The 22,850-nt window shown below is 36.4% G+C and overlaps 1 protein-coding gene across 1 annotated transcript in view; it reads right to left on the reverse strand.

The window, feature by feature from the left end:
* LOC311181787 (phospholipid-transporting ATPase ABCA3-like) overlaps positions 1-19,156 on the reverse strand; it is a gene marked incomplete at both ends in the record, with an annotated part of 36,324 nt that extends 17,168 nt beyond the window's left edge. Inside the window, 14 exons of the mRNA XM_084250222.1 lie at positions 909-1,074; positions 1,560-1,658; positions 2,544-2,694; positions 5,477-5,687; positions 6,031-6,186; positions 6,410-6,564; positions 7,782-7,911; positions 9,316-9,450; positions 10,144-10,322; positions 11,435-11,552; positions 11,900-12,016; positions 13,324-13,583; positions 17,149-17,293; positions 19,097-19,156. Of these exons, the coding sequence (XP_084106348.1) occupies positions 909-1,074; positions 1,560-1,658; positions 2,544-2,694; positions 5,477-5,687; positions 6,031-6,186; positions 6,410-6,564; positions 7,782-7,911; positions 9,316-9,450; positions 10,144-10,322; positions 11,435-11,552; positions 11,900-12,016; positions 13,324-13,583; positions 17,149-17,293; positions 19,097-19,156 (2,082 nt within the window). The remainder of the gene's footprint in view (positions 1-908; positions 1,075-1,559; positions 1,659-2,543; positions 2,695-5,476; positions 5,688-6,030; positions 6,187-6,409; positions 6,565-7,781; positions 7,912-9,315; positions 9,451-10,143; positions 10,323-11,434; positions 11,553-11,899; positions 12,017-13,323; positions 13,584-17,148; positions 17,294-19,096) is intronic.
* Between the last annotated feature and the right edge of the window lie 3,694 nt (positions 19,157-22,850).

Genomic DNA, 22,850 nt, shown 5'->3' on the forward strand with positions numbered 1-22,850 from the left:
TTAAAAAACTGTTTAAGGCCTCACTTTTATTTTAATTACTTCATTTATTTTCTTACACCGTTAATTTTTGTACAGTATTTGATTTCTCCCTTCTGGTGTATTTCCCGTAGTTCTCCCAACACCACAGCACCTATTATGGGGCCTTCCCTTTCCCTCCCCTGCGGTGTGCCTCAGATCGATGCTCAGCTTGTAAGTTCTGTCTTTTTCCTGTAAGGTCTGGCTTTTGATAACACAAACCTAAAATCTCAACTAGATGATTTTCCCCAGACTCTATAGAGATTCAAGAAAAACAGGTGCTTTTTAGAAGAAACAGAAAATTTGGAAGTGAATTAGAGAAATGCTGCAACAGAAAGAGACTTTGCATGGGAGGATCATACTAAGAAAAAATCCTGTAGACACTATCAACGACCACTGCAAAAACTTAAAATACTGTGCATGCGTGATTATTAAACAACTATGCCTGTGGAGGACTATAGGTGCTTCGTGGTGGGAGAGCTGTGGTGACTCAACCTGAGGGGGGAAATCCTATACTGTCAAAACACTAGTAAAGGTATGAAACAATGGTACTTCAATAATAATTTAAAAATAAATTACATTGAAATTTTAAAAATTTGTGCTCAGTGCAGCACACTCCAGTTTCAATGAACTAAGAAATTTCTGGGTTATCAATTTGAAAAAAAAAAAAATTCTAAAACAAAAACTGAGCCAAGGAGTAACAATGGTGAGAGCAGGCTTGTTTTCTGTTGTACATTATATACGGAACATGACTTCTGCATTGGGGAATTTGGTGTGGTCGCTGAGTCCACAGTAGCTGAGAACTCCACATTCTTTTGTTCAAGGATTAAGACAGAATGTAACTCCTGAGCCCTAACCAAATATACATCAGCTTCTTCCGTAAAGGTGCTTACCCCGGTGTTATATATAACTGCAGAGCTTTCAATGACAGCCGAAACATCGCTCTCATTTCTGGACATATTCCTATTCTGGTTCGTGATTGAGATTTTGTTCAGGAGGGAGGGCGGTTGAGTGTGGATAGATTGGTTACTTGTTTGTGAGTATTCCATACTACTGACCCTACATAAAAAAAAAAAAAACACAAAAATGTGCAAAGCATCTCATTTCTCAACAAGATCCCCAAAAAGCTTCTTTGGAGAATAGAGAGTTTGCTACTGATGGCAAAAGCAGTATTGGGGCAACATGGTGACCAGGGTGGAAGTGGGGTTCCCAAACACCGTCACAGAACTGCTGCCACACTCTAGTGAGGCAAGAAGAACAAGGACACTGTGATAAGTGATTACCCTGGACTCATTCACATTAAAGATTATTGTAAGATACCATTTTATAAAATTGATATTTTTTTTCAATGCTATCATAGTTTAAAAAAAAAAAAACCCCACAAAACCAAACCTGAGGTCCTTCCTTCCATCCCTCCCAAACCTGCCCCAAATCTCCCATTTTTCTAGAAGTGTGAATCTGAAAGTCTGGGGAGTTTGCAAAGGGGACTAAGATATTGTTTTTCCCCCCAAAGGTTTTTATTCTTCCTGTGCATTGTTGCTCACGTCAGGAACACTTCTTCCATGGTGGTGATGAAAGCACCAAAGTTAGCTACGCCCAGGTCTTTCTGTCTCTTTTCCAGATCAGTAAACAGAGCTTCAAAGCTGGACGAAGACATAGGAGGAGGAGCAGGAGGAGGGGTGGGAAAGAAGAGAAAATGTTAGCATCCAATGAAAAGCTTTCCTACTAAACATTCCTTCATTTTTAAACTGATTTTCCCTAAGCAGTGGGGAATGAACCCTGTATCTCTGAGGATACATAACTGGAATATATTTCCAGTTCTCTATATTTTTTTTCTTTCACTCTAGCTTATGACTAGGGTCTTGTTCCTGTTACGTTGCCTGATTCCACTGCTGCTTCTCAGAACTTCCAGATTTGCTGAATAAACAAAGTCCAAGGATGTGGTTCTTCTTCCTTTTCTTCCTTTTGGATACATTCTTCTATTTTCCAGAAAAGGTCAAGTCCTTCATATTTTTTCTTGAATATGAGAACTATTCTGAATTTGGGGAATAACCTGTAAGTACTTTTGAAAAGAAGTTAAACATATTGGAGATAGGCATTTTTACTGATGAGTATTCTTAGTTTTCATTTCCCCTTTTTAGGATGGTTATCTCAGGTAAAGTTACTACTCTTTACTACTCCTTTCAATGAATAATTTGATTAACTAGTGCAATCAAACTATCTTCCCTTGGTTCTTGTCCCTCTGGCTATGAGATGGTAGTAAAGTTTCCCTCATTAACTTAATAAATTCCCTTCTATCTGCTCAAAAATTGGTAGAGACAATTTTTACTCTACCAACTTAGCATCAGTTATCACCAATTAAAACTATAGTAAGTACCTGGCACCTCTCCTTTCAATGTAAGTGGCACTATGACTGGAGTTCTGGCTTGTAAAATAAACTCTACCCATGAAACCTGAGGAAACCAGGAAAAACAGCAATGATTTCTGTTACCTCAAAATCAATGATGTGGCATTCCCTGAATCCATACCTGTGTGAATATTCTTTAGGCAGAATATAAGATAATTCATACACATCATTCTTCTCCAAAGTAGCTGTTGGTATATGATTATTAATCAAGCAGGAGATTTCTTCAACATTGCAGTGAGGTTCCTTCACCATGACCATATGGTATCCCACACCTGATAAAATCAATTTGTAAGACTAGTAAAACAATTTTCTACTTCATATATAGACAAATCTATACTTTTTAATACTTTTTTTTTAAAGCCCACGTGGCATTCCATGGTGTGGGTGAGCTACAAGAAGATAGGGCATATCACAAATAATTTGACTTTAAGTCTAAGAACCAAACTAATAAAACATATTTTTATTGATTTTGCTAGGAACCAATAATGAGCTGGATTGTATAACGAGATAAAAGAGAAAAAAGAAAAGCCTCTGTTATTTGAACTATTGTCCTAATGACACTGAAATCTGCGGACAAGATTGAAATTCATTAACTGTATATTTATTGGATGCCTGTTATATGTAAAGCTGAAGATATATATCTATATATATATACAGATAGATAGATAGATATCAGATAAAAATCCCTGTTTCAGAGATCTGAGAAGCCTTTTCAAAGCACTTTGCATCTTCGCTAGGTGCACTGCACTCCTTTTGTGGGAGCTGGGGGATGGGGGGCGGATGGTAATAGGGGAATCCCTTGGAGCACTCTGGGAAATTGTGGAAAACACTGAAATGGCATTATGATAGCTCAGGGTAGGAAAAAAGAGCCGAGAGAAGTCACCCCGAAATACATCAGTCCCTCACTGAAATGGCCCTTGGAAGGCCACTGAAGAGGACAGAGAGTAGACAGATACCATTTAAGGTGAATAAAATTGCATGAATGGAGAGCAAAGAGGATTTGTTAGAACAAAAAAAGGTGGAAGTGGACTATAGCTCAAAGAGGACACCATAATTTCATACCTGTACAGATCCCAACCTCTGCTAAGAGCAAGGGTCTGAGGTTTAAACATAGGTGACCAGAACACATTTTTTTTCTGGGACTAAATACCAATTGCTTTAGTCTATATTGTTATATTATTCGAAATATCAGTCATACAAAAAACCATGCAAATAAGTCAGAAAATATAATCACAAACATAATGGAAAAATCAATAGAAAGCAGACATAGCAGTATTTTCCAAACACACACAAAATTATATCTCTAGATCTTGACACTAGTAAGTGGAGGCACATGATTTAACTGAAGATAATTCAAAATAACCACCATGAAGATGCTCACTAAAGTAAGAATAATGCATGAAAACAAAGTGATATTTAATAGAAAACTTAAAAGCACCAAAAGAAGTTCTATATATGGATAATACCTAAATTGAAAAATTCATTAGAGGGCTTCAAAAACAAAGTAATATATACAATTTGGGAGTCTTATATGAAAATGAAAGAAATATAGTTTATTCAAAGAAATAATGGTTGGGAACCTGCCAACCTGCAGTCAATCCAGGCAACTAGTGATCTGATTTCTATCAGCATAGATTGATTTTACATGTTCTAAAATTAATATCAATAAAACAATACAGGGAATTTTCTTTTGTGTTTGATTCTTTCCATCAATGTTTTTGAGATTAATATTCTTGTATGTATCAACAGTTCATTTTTATTGCTAATTAATTTTCCAATGTATGAATATATCACACTTTATGATGATCACTGGAGTGTTTCCATTGGGGTTATTAAGTAAATCGACTGTAAATGTTCTGTATAAGCCCTTCTGTGGACATATGTTTTCACTGTTCTTGGGTAGGAATGTAAATGCTTAATTTTATTTAAACCATGAAATTTTTTCAAAAATGTTTGTGCCATTTTACTTTTACATAAGCAAAGTCTAAAATATTTTCAATTACCACACTTGGTATCATCAGTCTTTGTAATGTTAACATTCTAATAGGTTTAAGAGGTATACCAATGGTCATTTTAAATTTAGTTATAATTGACCTGTAACGTTAATGTTTATAAACGTACATATTGTGCCAGGATCATCACAGTAAGGAAATATTTAACATCACACATATTTCTTGTGATGAGAACTTTTAAGTACTACTCCTTCAACAACTTTCAAATTTACAATCCAGTGTTTTAACTACAGTCACCAGACTACATATTTTATCTCTAGGATTTATTTTATAACTGAAAGTTTGTATCTTTTGCTCACCTTTATTCATTTCACCCTCCCACCATTCTCACCTCTGGGAAGTGCTAATCTGTAAACAGTATCTGTAAGCTTTTGGTTTTTCTTATTTTTTAGACTTTACATGTAAGTGAGCTCCATAAGGTACTGTATTTCACAGCATAATACCCTCAAAGTCCATCACTATTGTTGCTTACAGAAACAGTTCCTTCCTTTTTATAGCTGAGTAATACTGCAGTGATAAAATAACACCGAATTTTCTTTATCTATTCATTCATCAGTGGACATGTAGATTGTTCTACATCCTGATTAACGTAAATAATACAGCAATGAACATGAAGTTGCAGATATTTTTTTCAAGTTAGTGTTTTTATCTTCTTCAGATAAATAACCAAAATTTGAACTGTTAGGTCATATGATAGTTCTAGTTTTCATTTTTTGAAGAAGTTTAATACTGTTTTCCATAGTGACTGCATTATACTCCCAACTTCACTGTATGTACAAGGATTCCCTTTTCTCTGCATCCTTGCCAGTTGTTATTTGTTACTTCTTGTCCATTTGCTAGACCTAGAATATAACCATTATTTCTAAGGGCTCATGGTTGAACCTTAATAAGACAGAAGGAATCACTGAAGTTTTGGGTAGACAAAAAATTGTTAGAAAATTAATTACGTTAGAAACATCTTATCAGGGCATCAGTATCCATGAAGAGTATGTTAGAAGACTATAAATACTTCACTATCCAAAGAATGATCAAAGAGAGAGACCATATGTTTTTCTCAGGAAGACTGAAGAGCCACAGCACTGTAGGGACCCCTGGACCATGATGGCAATGCGGTCACCCAGGATGTCCGCTTCATCCATGTGGTGGGTGGTCATTAAGATGGTACGATCCTGTTTATAATTCTGAAGGAGATTCCAGGTGGTCCTCCTGGAGACGGGGTCCATCCCAGATGTCGGCTCATCAAGTATCACCACCTAAAGGCCAGAAGAGCAATTTAGGATCAACGGTAAGCATTATGGACTAATGCCACTAGGGTCTTATTAGTCATAGGCCTACTCTGGTTTTGCTTTTTAATCATGTGTCCCAATTAATCTAAGAAAATAATTTTTGACTAAAAGTGAATTAGGAATGCTGGGATAATTTTGAACCTGTGACCGTTGTTTTATACAAACTAGGTTGATAATGTGAATGTGATCCAGGATTTCATTTAGGAGGTTCCTTTTGGGGTATTTGATCTATCTCAGCTCTCAGATTTGTCAGCTGATATTTTTAGACCGGTTGTAGTGGAGATCCAGTTTCATTTTCTTTTCTTTTTACCTTGGCGCCCCCTATAAGTGCAATAATGATGGAAAGTTTGCGCTTCATTCCTCCACTCAGTGTGCTTGAAAATTCATTACTCTTTTCTAGCAGGTTAAAAGTTCTCAGCATACTGTAAATTTCTGTAGGACGCTTCTTTGGAGGTACTCCTTTTATCTGGAAAGAGGAGTCAGTGTTTACATGGTGCTTCCTACTTTATCCTTAATAACATTTTATGTCGACTCTGCTTAAATCAACTACATGATGTCATTTCCCTTTGCCTGTTTAAGAATTCATTAAAATCAATTCATGAAATTCCTAAGAATAAGGATACTGATAGTTGATAATCTACCTAAAGTGCACCAATTTGATGAGGAAAAGGAACATATCTTTGGCTCACCACACAATAGAAATAAAGGTGTTCCGATACTGTCAAGTAATTAAAAAACAAGTCCTTTTGGGGACATATGCCTATGTTTTTCCTAATTTGGATCATCTGCTTTGAGATGTCATATCCATCAACATAGACCTCTCCACTGGTAGCAGGATAGAGACCTAGAACCAAGCAGATGACATAATAGAAGCTTAGCTTTCATGAAGAATATATCAATCAAATTTTCATTAGCACCACAATAAATAAATAAAAGTATGGCTGAAGTATGCATTGGAATTAGCAGCATCTCACACAGTAGGAAATATCAACTGTTGTCTTTGGAATGTTGAAATTAAATGGATTATAGTCTGTATTTTTTGATTAATGACATGGTCTAATTTCAATGAGTATGAGTACCTGTAACCTAGATAATAAAAACACTAAAAAGCTTGTTGTACTAGAACATTTCAGCAATGCCATCACTCATTTGATATTTATAAATTATTCTTATTAACAGTCATTATAAGTTGTGCACTGTCTTAGACTATACACTCTTAAAACTTGAAAAAATCTTGACAATAAAACTTACATCCTCGAAGAATTTAGATTCTAGTTAGGGGAAGTAACACAAGGTAATCTAAGAGAATATTAAAATACTTACATAACATTTATCCATAGCTATACTGATTGGGTAAGCTTAATGGAGAAAATATTACTTTGAACCCATAAGAGGATAAAAGTGTTCAGAGGTGTGCATGATACTATGAGTGACCTTGTGTCCCAAATTACCTCTGTTGTCCTCCAGTCCCACCCAGTACCATGTTTCAGAGTTTTCACCTTTAACAATGAATTGTAATCTTATAATAATCACTTTAATATTTCTTTCAAGGCTGATTTGATGATCTATTTATTTAGTTATTTATATATTTTTGGTAAAGTTCCTTATCTCTTCTCCAGTCTTGAATAAAAGTGTGGCTGAAGTATTCCAGGTTGGAAATCTTTTTCTTTGAGGGCTTTCTGTATTTCTCACCATTCCCTTCCTTCCTACAATATTTCCAGTGAGAAGTCTGTGGATTGTCTATCAAGTGTTTCCTTATATGTAACTCTCTTTTCTCTGGATGCTTTTAGTATTCTTTCTTTGTCATTCATTTTAAGCCTTTAGTTCTCTGAACTCATTTCTCTGGGTTATGCTGATGTCTTTGTAAAATTTGACATTAGGTATCTCTCACAGGAAGTTTCTATGCCTGATTCTCCTCTAGTATGTGAGGCAAACTTTCTTGTTTCCTTTGCATGTCTCATAACATTTGCTGAAAATTTGGTATTTTATGACATATTCTAGCAACTCTTTATAGTAACAATGAATACAATGTTTGTATGAGGATACCATCTGAACACATACCTGAGAGAATGGCTATAGCAGTCGATTTTCCTGCCCCATTATGCCCTAGAAGTACAGTGATTTGCCCTCTATATACGTTCAAAGACAAGTCCTTTACTGCTACTCTCGTAGTGTTCTGTACTTGGAATACCTGTAGGGGAAATACCAGCAAATACTAACTTTTAATCTATCACTGTCACTTGGGAAAAATGAGCACTCATGTTGACTATCTAGAGAAGAAACAATGCTACATTATCAACATCATCATCAAAATGGCAGAAGGATGAAAATATAAAAAGAAAAACATATTTGAAGGTGGATTTAGCACACAGTACTATAGTATAGTAACAACATCAACCCCACATTGGGTCTGATTTTATGTAAGGTGACTTTGCTCATCTCAGAAGAGGGTGGCCAGCAACTACAATGGCCATGTTTTCAGAGCATTTCACTGAATAACTTATTGAAGTATTTCTCTTCCCCAACCTAGCCCTTAATTACTACATAATCTCCCTACTTATTTTCCTAATGGCATTTATGGTACTAACTGCTAATATACATTAGTTCACATTAGAATGTAAGTTCTTCAAGGGTGAGGGTCTTATCTAGCTTTTCACCACCATGTCCTGAGAGCCAGCAATATAAGAATGAAAAAGTGAAACAATTAAAAATATCATGCAGAAGGTACTTGGTTATTCCAAGCATTCTTATGAGTCAGGATATGAAAGTCTGAGGGGAATACTAGGAGAGTGTGCATTAAGGTGGCTCTTTGAGGCAATCTGGCAGGAAAAGCATAAGGAGAGAAACGGGGGAAGATGAGGGCAAACGGAGCTGGAGAAATGTTCATAGCCCTTGTGTTCCTTGAATCAACCCCATCCAGGCCAATTCATATTAGATGTTACTAATATTCATGAAATTGCTTGATGTGAACGGATTTCCTGAGGATCCACGACGAAGACCGAATTTTCACTGGATTGATGTAACTAGAAAGGAGACAACATGTAACAATGAAGGCAGAGAGGGCCACAAGAATATAAACACCTCCAAAACTGGCAAAATTTGCATTGAGAGCTTTGATTTTCCTGAAGCCGTGAGTAAGCACGTGAATGCAAATCGGGGTGAGAAGTGAATGTGTGAAAATACATAGGTTACCTTAATACTACATTCCTGCAGTTAATCTTAATAAAAGAATCCCACTTTGATTAATGCCTGCATGGAGGACATTAAAAATAAATGCAAAACATTTGTGAAAGGAAATTTATGTCTACATAGCCAAACCATCAAATTCAAGTAGACTCTACTTTTTAAAATGAAAGCTTTTGTAGAAGACACCATTACAATTTATAGAAAACCTGATTCTATTCTGGAGAAAGGAGAAAGATGGAATTCTATTATGTAAATTTGATTTTGACCTTTCTCAAATGAGGTAAACAGGATGGCTATAACCTTTAATTAGCATGTGGTCTTTTCCCTTGGTATTTCCAATAACAGATATGTATAATGAACTGTAAATGAAATTTCAGTCTAATCAAGAAAGAGAGATGTGAAACAATACCTTGTACAGATGGTTGATCTGGATACCTGCCACCAAATTAGTAGGTTCAACTTCAAGATACTTGTTTTCAACTCTCTTATAAATTTCCTTTTCTTCATTTTTTCCTGCACGTGTATCCCCAAACCAGTAAGAGCGCTACAAAAGAAATAAAAAATGTAATCACTGCAATGGCATTGAGAAATGAAACAAGAGAAAATGTTTAGTCTTCACTCTTTGCTTTGAGATGGACTGCTGAAAGTTTCTTGGGATGAACTGCTAGAACTAACTGGTTATTATTTGAATCTTCAAGGCATAAGAGACTACTCTATTAAAATCATAATTGTTCAGGAAGGGCAATCACTCCAAAATGAGGTCAGAGCAAACAGTAGTGTATCGCTCTGTCTGAGTGATAATCAGGGAAAATATTGAGAAGGGGAGCAGGATGTCCAAGTTCCCCAGTTTGCGATGGTCCTGACTAAGAAATGTGGGTTGACAAAGGAAATAAAGCTGCTTGTGGGTGGTCAGACTAAACCTTTGTGGGTGGTATGACTAAACCTTCTCTTATTTGCATTTATGGACGTATCTTACGTAATTTCTTTATGCTGGATATCAAGCCTCAATGAAACACTTGTTTGCAAAGGTGACAGGTTCTTCACGATTTGTAAAGTTTGGGGTGGCAGGCCATGACCTACAGACTACTGATACTTATAAGTTAGTGTGAACAGAGTAATTAGAAAGATTTAATCATCTGCTCTACTGATTAAATTTAGTGTAAAAATAACTCATGATAGATTTCATAAAACAGTGAATGGTGTTGCGTCTTTTCATAATGGAAACATTACAACTCACCAGCAAGAAGAAGTTCCATGGCTTGGGCACACCAAACTCTCCAGGAAACACAGCTTCAATATACCAGGCCACAAAGCCATACAAGATAGCATCTAATAAAAACATTCCCAGTATATAGGCAAAGACAAAGCTATCCATACTGGTTGGTGTGAAGATGTTACTCCATTTAAGTCCAACTTCTAAGAGTTAACAAGATACATTTAATTTAGTCGCCAAATGAGCCTAAAACAGCTATCTTTCTGCATTACAATTTAAGTGAAGAAAATAATGTGTTAATACTCTCTGGAGTTCACTACTATACTCAGCTACTTTCTTATAGTATTAAGTACTTAGGATACCTGCACAGGTAACCATATAAGATGCCTCCTACTATGCCACAAAAATAATTATTAATGAAACAAAATAAAATATAGTAAAAATTCAGGAAAATATCTAAGAAAAATAATAAGCAGCTCTATGGGTTAAGGTAATGGCACCTTTCTCTCCACCCCTCCTCATACTACCTGTTCAATGGAATATATAATTTTATAAAAATATCACCACTGAAAAGTAGGATCTGTGTCACTAAATAGTGGGTGGCAATTCCAGATGGGATAGGGAGACCCTAATAGACATGCAGTAAAATTTTTAGAAAGACTGGAAGTATTCAGCACTGTAGGTGGAGGTATATGGCAGTATAATTTTTAAAGAATGGTTTAATGTTATTGAGCAATATTAAAACTCTGAATATCCTGTGAGGACACAGCAACATCTACAAAGTAAATACTTACTCTCCTGTTCTGCCCTGACTAGGAATCTAGCTCCTAGTGACATTGCGACATTTGAGATGAGACAGGAAGCCAGCTTCTGGGAGAGAGTCATCTGTGCATAGTTTGAAGAGACAGTGTCAGCTGGAAAGTAGGTGACAAGAAAAAGGAAACATCCAATAGCAACAGCAAAATTTACTGCAAATAGGAAGGAAATTAAATAATTAGTTTAAGTCATATCTAAAAGCCACAAGTATCTTTATTATAAGCGTTTACTAAAATAAGCACTTCTAGAATAAAAACTTGTCTGTTTTGTTTACCAGCACATTAAAAATATTTGGCACTGATTGCTAATAAACTTGTTATGAAACTGGTCAAGAAAAAAAGAAAAGGCACAATTAACCAATGGAAGGAATAAAAGAGGATATATTATGGCAGATACTTACATGTATTAAAAGCATAAGAAAACTGTGTTAAACCAATGCTAATGCACCAGTAAATTTGAAGGCACTGAGAATCTTTCTCAGAAGGAATTTTAGACTCACCTTTATTGAAGAATGTGCTAACCATGAAGCTAAAGAATATTGTGGCAATTGCAAAACACAGCAAAAAGATGAAGACAAGAGATGGGTCACTGTACTGGATGACTGACTTAGGTTCCAACTAGGAAAGCAATCAGGAAGTCGGTTTAGTTGTCCTCTAAGTATTATCAGAGCAAAATGAAAGAAGAGAAATTAAATATCTTTAAATATCTTAACAGCTCTAGTGAAACGGATAATATTGTTCAGGGGCATGGAGTATAAACAGTTCATTAACTACAGAGGTCCCACATCTTTGGATGAAGTTGAGTGTGTCATGAGACTAAGCAGCTCTGGGTTTTTAGAATGGCATCAACAAAAGCACGTTTTCATTCCCTGGCAACCTGAATCCAGCAGGTCAACACCACACCATGCTTCTATGTTGTCCCTTCAAGTGTATTTACAGAATGTTGCAGTGAAATAGACACTTACCTTGGCAAAGAAAATTATGCATAGCAAAAGGATGATGATTGCATACAGAGAGAGGAATGTGAAGAAATAGGCGGCCCAGAGCATCCAGTTACTGAGTCCTATCATGAGCTGGTATTCCTTTGGAGTGTTAACACAAACAAAATATCATGTAAAGCAATATCATTACACAAAATGCTCTCACAAGTATTATCTAGTTTATTTCTACGACAATTAAAATGTGTTAAATAATAAAAATGATCATGTCTAATTTGCAGAGAAGGAAACTGGGGTTCAGAATGTCAAGTGAACACTAGAAATCATTGCTGAGAAAAACTAAAGAAACCCTAATTCTAAGAAAGGTACACCATTTTCATGGATCAGAAACTAAATATTTTTAAGACAGTAACACTTCAAACAGTCCTTATGAGGCAAAGAGTACCCTGATCTGCAAATAAGACAAAGACAGTATATAAAAAGAAAACTATAGGACATGGATGCAAAAATCCTCAACAGAATCTTGGCATATAAAGACACAGATAGGCTGAAGTGCAAATCAGGCAATTAATAAATCAAAAATAAATTCATATCAAATGAATCTTTGGTTACAGGAGTGATAACTGGTATTTGAACTATAAAACTTCTGGCCATAAGACAACATAAGCTCAACCAAGAAACAATTCTGGAGGAGACTTTAAGAGTCATTTAGAAAAAAAATATCAGAAATCAGAAAATGGCAAAAAAAAAAATCACAAATTCATAGTCTTAAAACTGATTTTTATCTAAATTTTGAATGTAAATTGAATCTAAATTTTATCTTCCTCAAGTCTAGTCAATTATTTCTTTGTAGCACACCTAAATCCAAGGAGAATTTAGGGCATTTAGCATTTATTTATTTATTTATTTATTTATTTTAAAGCTTTATTTACTTATTTATACAAGCACTGGGTACAGTCAGAAGCGCGGGAGGGTGAGAGAATTCACCAGAGCCAGAGCGGGGAGCAGAGCAGGCAGAAGGACCGAAGTACACTGCTGAGGGGAGCAGCGGGAGGCAGGAGAGGTCTGCGCACCATGTGGGACCCTCCTCCGGTGGTGGCCGGGGAGCAGCTGGGGATGGAACCAGCGCTGCAGAGGCTGCGGGCAGCTTTGCAACCCGGCGCTCCACCGCTGCACCACCAGGGAGGTCCGCATTTAGCATTTAAATTCTATCTAATGTTTTTGTGAAACCTCCTTCTAGAGATAAAACTAAAACACAAGAATTCCAATAAAAACAAGATTTTAGAAAATTTCCTAAAGGTTGCCGCTCACTGTTTGACTGCTTAGAATTAAAATATAATCATCTACCAAAGGTGAGTGAGCAGAAAAAATCCAATCTGCTATAAAAATTTACCCTGCAAACCCAACATTTTCTACAGAAGCTCTTTCTATCATAAGAAAAGTAGCATTACCTTCAGTCGGTTTTCCTTTTCCCACACAATGGCTTGAACAAGGGTAAGATAATTCACACAGAAGATAAATAATATCACTAGAGGGATGTAAGTATCAAACAAGTTAAAGAAGTAGTCATGATCATACATTGGGTATGGAAATCTCTGAACATAAACAGTGACTTCGTTCAACAGTTTTTCTGCAGCAACTAGATTATGATATTTCATGATGGCCTGATCCAATGTATGTTGCAGCAGCAGGAACCCCTCTGTGTAGTACCCTAGATGAGAAAACAAGGATTGCTAAGAACAATGAAAAAAACAGTTGAGCAGTACCCAGAGAAAAGTCATTGAAAGCATATCAAAGACAAACAACAAACTTGTCATAATGAGATGCTTCTCATAGTCTCCATTTTACAGAGCAATTATTATCGGTTCATTTTATAGAGCAATTATCATACATGAGTACTTTGTTAAAGGATCCTAATTCCCAGCTTACCACAGTAAAATGCTGCATGAAATTATAGAGCTGCTTTCTTCAACTTTAACCAACAGAATGAGAATTAAAAGAATTGTTGGACAGGTAAAGATCATACTTAGCATGTCTTTGGATCTGACACTATGCAAACTGCTTCTCACGTATACATTAAAAGCAAACACAAGCTCCAAAAATTCCAAAAAACACAAGCTTTTATGGAAACCCAACACTGCACTGACACCAAAAATCTTTGTCCTATTAACCTATGTGACTCCTTTACAGACTTTTATGTGATAACTTTTGTGTGACATTCTGCCTTCTTAATGGTGCCTTTTTGTTTTTAACAGTGTCTTTCATATGAGCAGAACTATTTGATTTTAATAAAGTTCAACATATTTTTTTCTTTAATGGTAAGTACCTTCTGTGTCCTAACAAATTACCGCCTACCCCACAGTCACATGAAGGTAGTCTTACAAATTTTGTGGTAGAAGTTTTATGACTTGAGCTTTAACACGAAGGTTTACAATCATGAACTAAGTTGGCATTAATTTAAGTGCCTACTTATGGTGTTATGATGTATTATGTCTATGTGCACTTAAAAGGAATGTATATTTTTGTAGTGACTGGGTATACTGTATATACATATACATCAATAAGTCAATTTGAACTACAGTGTTTTAAAAACCCAATTTGCTATTTTTCTTTATACTCATAGTTTCTGAGTGTTGAAATCCCTTATGATTGTTTTCTACTTCATCTAAATCTATTAATTTTGTATCATACAATTTGAAGCTGTTATGTGCATATATGCATATATAGTTATATATACATGATTTTAATATCTTCCTGATCAACTGACTCAATCTTATCATGCTGAAATTTCTTTTTATACCTGGTAAAATTCCTTACATTGGTATCTAGCTTTCTGATATTAATAATGTCATGATATATTTCTGATGATCAGTGTTTACATGGTATATATTTTCATTCTTTTTCAATTTTTTTAGTGTTTATAATGTATCACTTATAAACCATACTACTCAATTGTTTTCTATCCAGTCTGACAACATCTGCCCTTTATATAGGTTGTATAATCATTTAATCAAGTTATCTACAATGTTGTGTTTTAGTTTATTAGTACATCATTTATGATCCATCTCAGTCCCTTTTTCCTACCTCTTGAACTTCTTCAATTATGTTCAAAATATTCCATCTTCCCTATTACATAATGAATGTATCCCATTCCTTTTTTGTGCTAGTTTTGGTTATATATTAACTCAACATATATAATAATCCCCATGATAGCTATTAACTTTGATTTAATAGTGAATGTTTTTAACAGGTTTTTAAGGAAATTAATAAAAATGCATTATTTTATATGTACACATGTATTTACCATTTTCAGTTTTTCTCTCCTTTCTTTATATAGGAGTTTTATTACTTCTCTTTAAAAAAAAAATCCCATAAGTGTGTGGAAATTGTATGGGGACAATAACCAAGATGAAAATGCATACATTGTGCAAAAATGAAAAATGATGTAAAAAATATATAAAATAAAATCTCCCATAGCATTTCTTATAATTCTTCCCTGCTAGCAAGAATTTTAGCTTTCATTTATCTGAAAATTAATTTTTACCTTCATTATCAAATGATGTTTTTATAATGAATATACAATTGTAGGTTGATGTTTTCTCTTTATCAGAATTTTATGTATTTTCCATTGTGGACTTGCTTCTGTTGTTTCTTTTTTTTTTTTTTTTTTTTAAATAGAGGCATGTTTTTATTTATTTATTATTTATTTGTTTGTTTGTTTGTTCGTTTTGTTTATACATGCACTGGGTACAGTCAGAAGCGCGGGAGGGTGAGAGAATTCACCAGAGCCAGAGTGGGGAGCAGAGCAGGCAGAAGGACCGAAGTACACTGCTGAGGGGAGCAGCGGGCGGCAGGAGAGGTCTGCGCGCCATGTGGGACCCTCCTCTGGTGGCCGGGGAGCAGCCGGGGATCGAACCGGCGCCACAGAGGCCGCGGGCAGCTTCGCAACCCAGCGCTCAACCGCTGCGCTACCGGGGAGGCCCCGCTTCTGTTGTTTCTATTGAAAGGTCAGTCATTCTTATTGCTTTTCCTGTACAATAAATCCTCATTATCTGTAATTCTCAATTTTGCATCTTTTTAAACAAAATTTCTATTTTTATTGATTTGCCACCAGCTTACATAACTGTATTATTTGGGGAGTACAACTTCACCTCCCCATATGTGAGTGTGCCTCACTCATCCTCCACTGAAACACCAGTGTGTATCACCTTCCCCCCAACTTCTTCTCCCCACTCCCATTCCCTCTGGTAACAGAATATTATTCACAGAGCCTGAGACTTATTGTTCTGCCAGTTTGTTCTGATTATTAACATTCTGCAAATAAGGGAGGCCATCAGGAAGTGTCTATCATTTCACTTAGCATAAGCACCTCAGATCTGTTGGTCCCAAACAGCACTACCTCATCTTTTAAAGTACCTGAGTAGTATTCCCATTGATTACATATTCTACAAATTTTTATGCAGTCACCTGTCAGTAGACATTTAAGTTGGTTCAATGTCTTGGTTATTATGTATAACACTGCTATGAACATAGGAGTTATTTGCAGATTCTATATTTTGAATTTGCCTGCTTGCTAAAATTTATTTACCTCAAAAGCAATACTTAAGGGCCTCCCTGGTGGCGCAGGCAGTTGAGCACCGCACTGTGAAGCTGTCCGCAGCTTCTATAGTACGGGTTGAATTCCGGCCGGCAGGCGAGAATCCCACATGGCACAGCAGACCTCTCCTGTCTCCCTGCTGCTCCCCTCAACAGTGTTTTCAGTCCGCCTGCCTGTTCTGCTCCCCACTCTGTCTCTGGTGAATCCTCTCATCCTCCCGCGACTCTGGCCTGTACCCCAGCTCTTGTATAAATAAAAATAAATCTTTTGTTTTTAAAAGAATTATTTATTTATTTATACAAGCACTGGGTACAGTCAGAAGTGCTGGAGGGTGAGAGAATTCACCAGAGCCAGAGCGAGGAGCAGAACAGGCAAACGGACAAAGTACACTGCTGAGGGGAGCAGCAGGCAGCAGGAGAGGTCTGCGCGCCATGTGGGATCCTCGTCCGGAAGCCGGGGATTGAACCAGCGCTGCAGAGGCTGTGGGCAGCTTCGCAACCCAGCGCTCAACCACTGCGCCACCAGGGAGCCTCACACTGAACATTTTAAATGAAAAAATCAGCATCACAGTGAGTCATAAAAATTTTACCACAAAGTTAAAGCTACATGAGTGTAATTATGTGATGGCTCCTACATACAACTAGGCTATTAAGGTAAGTGTGATCAAAGATGTGCTTACCTGGACTTCCCCCTGTGTCATCTATATTTCTGGGTCCCGGAATAAAAGAAGTTGGATAGAGAGTATTTGTCATCCAGCCTTCAGGTCGTAAAAAGTTCACATGCATGTTCCTTTGGAAATTACTAAGACGCATATAATATTTGACCTACAAAGAGCAATAAGAAACAAATGATAACTATAAACAAAAAATGACTAAGCAAGAATGAGAAATAAAAGAAAGTAAAATTGCAAATGTGTGGGGTTGAGACCAACTGATGAGAACCAGGGTGAATCCGGAACATGAGGAAGAGAGCAAAGGTGCATTAAGGAGAGCAAACATGGTGGCAACTTACACAGCATTATGAATGGAGTTTTCCCTAAATAGACAACAGGCACGCAAACCAAAAAGGTGGTATTAATTTCTCTTTCTGTTAAGCCAGCCAAGTGCCCTGTGGTGAAAATCTCTCCAAAAAGTGATTGTAACATAAGAAAGAATCCCACGTGAGCACAAAGGAGGAATGTGATAAAATACAAAATGTTAAGTGTTGCATAATTTGATATTACTGATTGTGGAGAACTGAGTATGTTATGCTGGCCTAACAGGGACAACACATCAAATGGTCCAGGACAGAAGGGTCAGACCAGAGCAAAGAGTAAGGGCAGGAGAGGTAGGCAGATGCCACCAGTCTAGGTAAACATTCAGACACTCAATTATCAAGACAAAAAGTGACAGGCACTTATTACACATTTAAGAATTAAAATGTAGCCCCTGTTCCTCAAATTCTAGTCAAAGAAACATATTTACAAAACAAGCAAACAAATAAATTTACATTACAGTAAATTCAGTGATAGAAACGGGCGTGTTGATGAGAACAGGGAGGCAGAAAGCAGAGGGTGTGGCTATGTAAAGTGAATAAAAACAACGACCTTAAGGATAAGTGAGAACAAGCCAAGTGACAGGGGATTGCACAAGGGACATTATACAAGGCAGAAGAAGTGACATTTGAAGCTGCACTAGGGACATTCTGTTCCAGCTCTACATACAGTTGAGCCAACATCTGCAACAGTGGACATTGGGTCAGTAACCTGAGGGAAGATGACACACATGAAAGGCATAAGAGAATGTTGGGACAGAGTGAAAAGGTACTTATTACATACTTAAAACCAGTGGCATCCCTTAATTTTATTCCTTTGACAACCATCTGCATAGCAAATGCAGGATTTGCGCTCCAGGCCCATATCTACACCAACCGTTGGTTATTTCCTCAAATCCAGAGCCACCACGTTCATTACAATGTTCAAAGCATTGTCCTTGTCTCTCCTTGTCTGTCCTTGCCTCTTCTTCTGGGGCAGGGGTGAGGGATGGGGAGGCTGTTACTAGAATTATCCTCAGTGTCTGCATATATCTTAATTCCAATTCAGCCTGGGTAAACCTTAGCATTATATTCTAGATTTAGATCTGGCTAAACCTTTGCTTTCTAGCCTAGATTTAAATCTAGGAGAGAAAGGATGAGATGCATTCAAAAGAAAGCGGAAAGTTTTTGTGTTGTGCTCCATGCTGGTGAAGGTGCATCAGCTTGATCACATCAGGTATTTGGGTATAGGAAACGTTCACCTAGGAAACGTTCCTCCAGTTCACGACCACGTGCAGGGCAGGATAGTGCTGCCACATCAGGCAGAGTGGCAAAGGTAACATCCTTAACTGTCAGTGAGCCCCATGATTCCAATTTATAAATAGAAGGCTGGTAGGTAATAAATCAAGTGCCTTCCTCATCAGCTTAATAAAGCACGAGCTGAATAAGGGAACCGACACTGAGTTAATTAGATCTGAACTGAAACCCCTGATGTACTAAGGACATGCAGTATGATCTTGGGTAAGCACAGTCTCTCCAATACCGGCGTCTCTACCTTGTTAAATCTCTGGAAACTAGAAGAATAATTATGATGTTTCTGCATAGAACTTTCTTACCTTAAGTGGCAGGGGATCATGGCTGTTTTTGAACTCATGGTCAAAAATAAAAGCAGCCATCACTTTTCTAGCATTTTTCTCCTTCTTAACGTAATCTTCAAAATCTTTTTCTGAAGAAAAACCTTTGACTATAAGTAGAGAAAAATCTAATGAGTGAGTTGATCACAAAAGATGAAATATTTAACAATCCTACCTGTCTTTAAGATGGGAAACCACTCTTCATGGATGAAAGGCTATCAAATGTTATAAATTTCAGAACACTGCTGCTCAAACATTGGCTTAACAAATTGATGGATTTGTGGAGTACATAAACATTTTGGGAGTTGTGAAAGTTCCCATTCACAAGGCATACTCTTCTCAACTCTTGTTACACTTGTCGCCTAGGCTCCTGGCTATCACTGATTCAGTCTCACAAAGACTACCATAAAATCAGCTTCCTCTGTTGCCTTTTGTCCTGCTCATTTTCTGCACGTACATCTATAACAGTAATAAAATCACACACTAAATTAGCCTTTGTCCTAGACAGCATCTTTTCTGTACTTTCAGGAAAATGATGGAACACCTGGATTTTCATCCTCTAAGATATCTGCATTAATATGGATGTGGTGGTTGGGCATTACCTTCACAGTTGCCTAAAAATGAGTCACTTCTACAGTGTTCATAAAACAAAAGGTCTGGCCTAAAAGAAGAAAAGGATGAAGTCATGGATTCTGGAGCGGACTCTGATTCCTGTCTACCTGGGTCAACATTTTGCCTGGGAGGTAACTGGTTATTTACAAAAATGCCTCCAGGACATGTACTTGAGGCAGACACTAGACTAAAAGATACAGCGAACCCCACTGCTCCAATGCAAGCAGCATTGCCAAGGTTGACAGCTTTCATCAGTAGAAGTACCAGACATCTCCTGGTTTGTGTTATTACATATGTCCAATTTATATTCAGCCGCTGATGCTCTTCCTCTATAAATCACTCATCAACTCAGAAGAACCCCTGCCATGTGCTGGGAACCAAAATATGTAGAATATCCTCTCTGATTCAAGGAAATTAAAACAGAAATCAAAAACAGATAACAAAATTTCAAATGTTCAGAAGCCATGCATATCAAAAAAATCCTAATACCATCAAAGAAGAAATCCAGTGTAATTATAAAAGTTTGGGTAACTAAAAGTAGTCTGTAATAGACTAAATTTATTGGGATATTTGTGTTGTACACTTTAAAAATTGTTGATAATTTTGCATTTTTCTGCTTCCGCAGTTGTCTTTTTTTTTTTTTTTTAAATAAATGCTTTGAGATGGCATCAACTCTGAAAGGCTTTCAAATCCCTCAAAGGCCAAAAAAAGACTGAAAAAACACAATACTGAAATTCTGTATGTGTGTAAAGCGAAGGGGTGCTAGGGGGATGGCCAATCCTCTGACAATTTTCTCTCTAGGAGAAAGAGGTTGAGAAATTGAGTTGACAATGTGAGAGTAAATCCAGAATTTGGAATTTTAAAATGAATTCTCCATAGCTTGAGTCCTCTCTAAGGTTCTCAAATATGACTTGTGAAACATTTTTACACACACATGTTTGAATAACTGACCACCAAGTGTGCATCCAGAATGAGGGCTCATACTGTGCTGTGCCTTTCACACCCTCACACACCCACACAAGAACACCCAGGTTCAAGAAGCAACAAGAGACAAGAAAGGCTTAGTATCACAGAATTGGATCATAACCTAGAACAATAAAAATGAATCATTTAATTTTTAAATATTAATATTTTTGTTTTAGGATTTAGAAAATATTTTATATGACTTTAACTTTCATGTTTAACCAAGTCTGTAATATGATACTTACAAGGTTACTATGTGGTTATGGGGATTTCCTACAATGTTATAGTTGGGAGATTAATACCCAGTTAAAAGATTATAAGTGTGTATTCTTTGAAACAATTAAAAATGCTTTTTCACAAAACCTTATTTCTAACCTTTAAAATCGTATTGTAAATCTTTTTTCACTGTTTCAACAATACTCTTCACCGCAACACTTTTGGAAGGCACAAAAGCCAATTCCATAGGCTTAGAAGGAACGAAGTCTCCAAAAAATTCAGGCACCACCGAGAGGGACAGAGGGGAATAAATGAAAGGTCCATACATCTGTATCACCATAAATCTGCGTGTTAACAAAAGTGTCCCAGCAAATAATAACGTGAGGATGATTTCCACAAATGTAACAACGGGTCGCCGTCTCTAGGAGATGAAAGGAAAAGAAAAAAGATTGTGTTAATAGTCCTAGAGTTCCCTAATTTTGCAAAGAGCTAATTATTTTATATGAACAGACACTTCAAAAATGAAGATGGACTGATGGCCAAAAGAACAGCCTTGTTCTATAAGAACAGCAGATTTCTGAACTTTCTTTTTCCTTTCCACATGTGTTCTACAATATTTCACTATGTGAGGGCTCTTCATATTTGAAAGAGATACTTCCAACCCTAAAACTGAGAACAATAAAACAGTATAAATTGTGATCAGGCTTCAGAATTTTCCTGTTGTAGCTTCTTAACTGTTGAAAAATCCTATAGGTAGCTCAACTTACCTTTAATATGAAATTCTTCCAGAGAAGAACCATAAATTTGTTGAAGCTGGACAAATCCATTCTCCTAAAAAAACGTGGAAGTCCAACTCTATATGGAGTAAGAATTTTTAAAAGGGAAATTAATATGTGATAAAATATAACATTTAGATAAGAAAATTACTTCAAAAATTGAATTACTTAATTTTCTAACCAAGTTTAAAGGATGACAACAAGAACTAAAAAGATTTGAAATATTTGAGAAGTTGTTTATTCCTAGATTTTTAATTTATTGACATTTATTGAGCTTCTCCAGCTGTACAAAATATCAATGAGTTACTGATGCAAATTTCTAGTAGCAAATTTGACCAGCAGCTCTCCCATTACTTACCAAAATACAAATTAGGACACAACAAAAACCAAATAAATCAGCAGCAGGACCAAAAAAAAAAAAAAAAAGAAAAGAAAAGAAACAGCATGTAAAAAAAAAAATTACATCAGAACTACAGGTGCAAAATGCCACTCAATAATTTGGAAGCCTAGAAATACCTCCATTAGTAACAGTGAATCTTAAAGTAATTCAATTAAATATAATTAAATAAATATCTTTCTTACACTTAGTGGATATTTCTTAATACCTAACATATGCCATGTTGAGCGGAGGTGTACAATGAGAAACAGAACAAATAAAGTCCTTCATGGTGTGGGAGGAAAGATGGGTTATTCTGAAGTCAGGCTGTTGATTTCCCAGCTCTATCCTAACTGTGTCATTTTGAACACCTGACTTAAATTCTTGGGGCTACCAGAAAGAGAGCTGAAATCCAGGTGAAAAAGGGTAGGCTTTATTTTAGGACTTTAGCATCAATTTAAAATTCACAAGCCTTCCAACTCTGCAATTTTGCCATTCTTTTTCTTGAATTTCTCATTAGAAGAGTGGGAGGGAGTTTCACATCAGAGACAGAATTACCCCTCACTGTATTTGAAAAAGACACTCAATACTTGTCTATACATTAGCAATTAAATATCTTAAAGAGAAAAAAAGACCAGAGAGACAAATTTCATAAAGCAGAACCACAGCAAAATAAATTGTGCAGAAAGATGTTCATCAGAAAATTGTAATAAAGTGAAATAGAATGATTACAGAGATAATGGCAATCTTATCAATGAAATCCTATTGACCTGTGTCAAAGAAAAAGATAATC

Source organism: Talpa europaea (assembly GCF_964194135.1).
Source record: "Talpa europaea genome assembly, chromosome: 12".
In the NCBI taxonomy this organism is placed as follows: domain Eukaryota; kingdom Metazoa; phylum Chordata; class Mammalia; order Eulipotyphla; family Talpidae; genus Talpa; species Talpa europaea.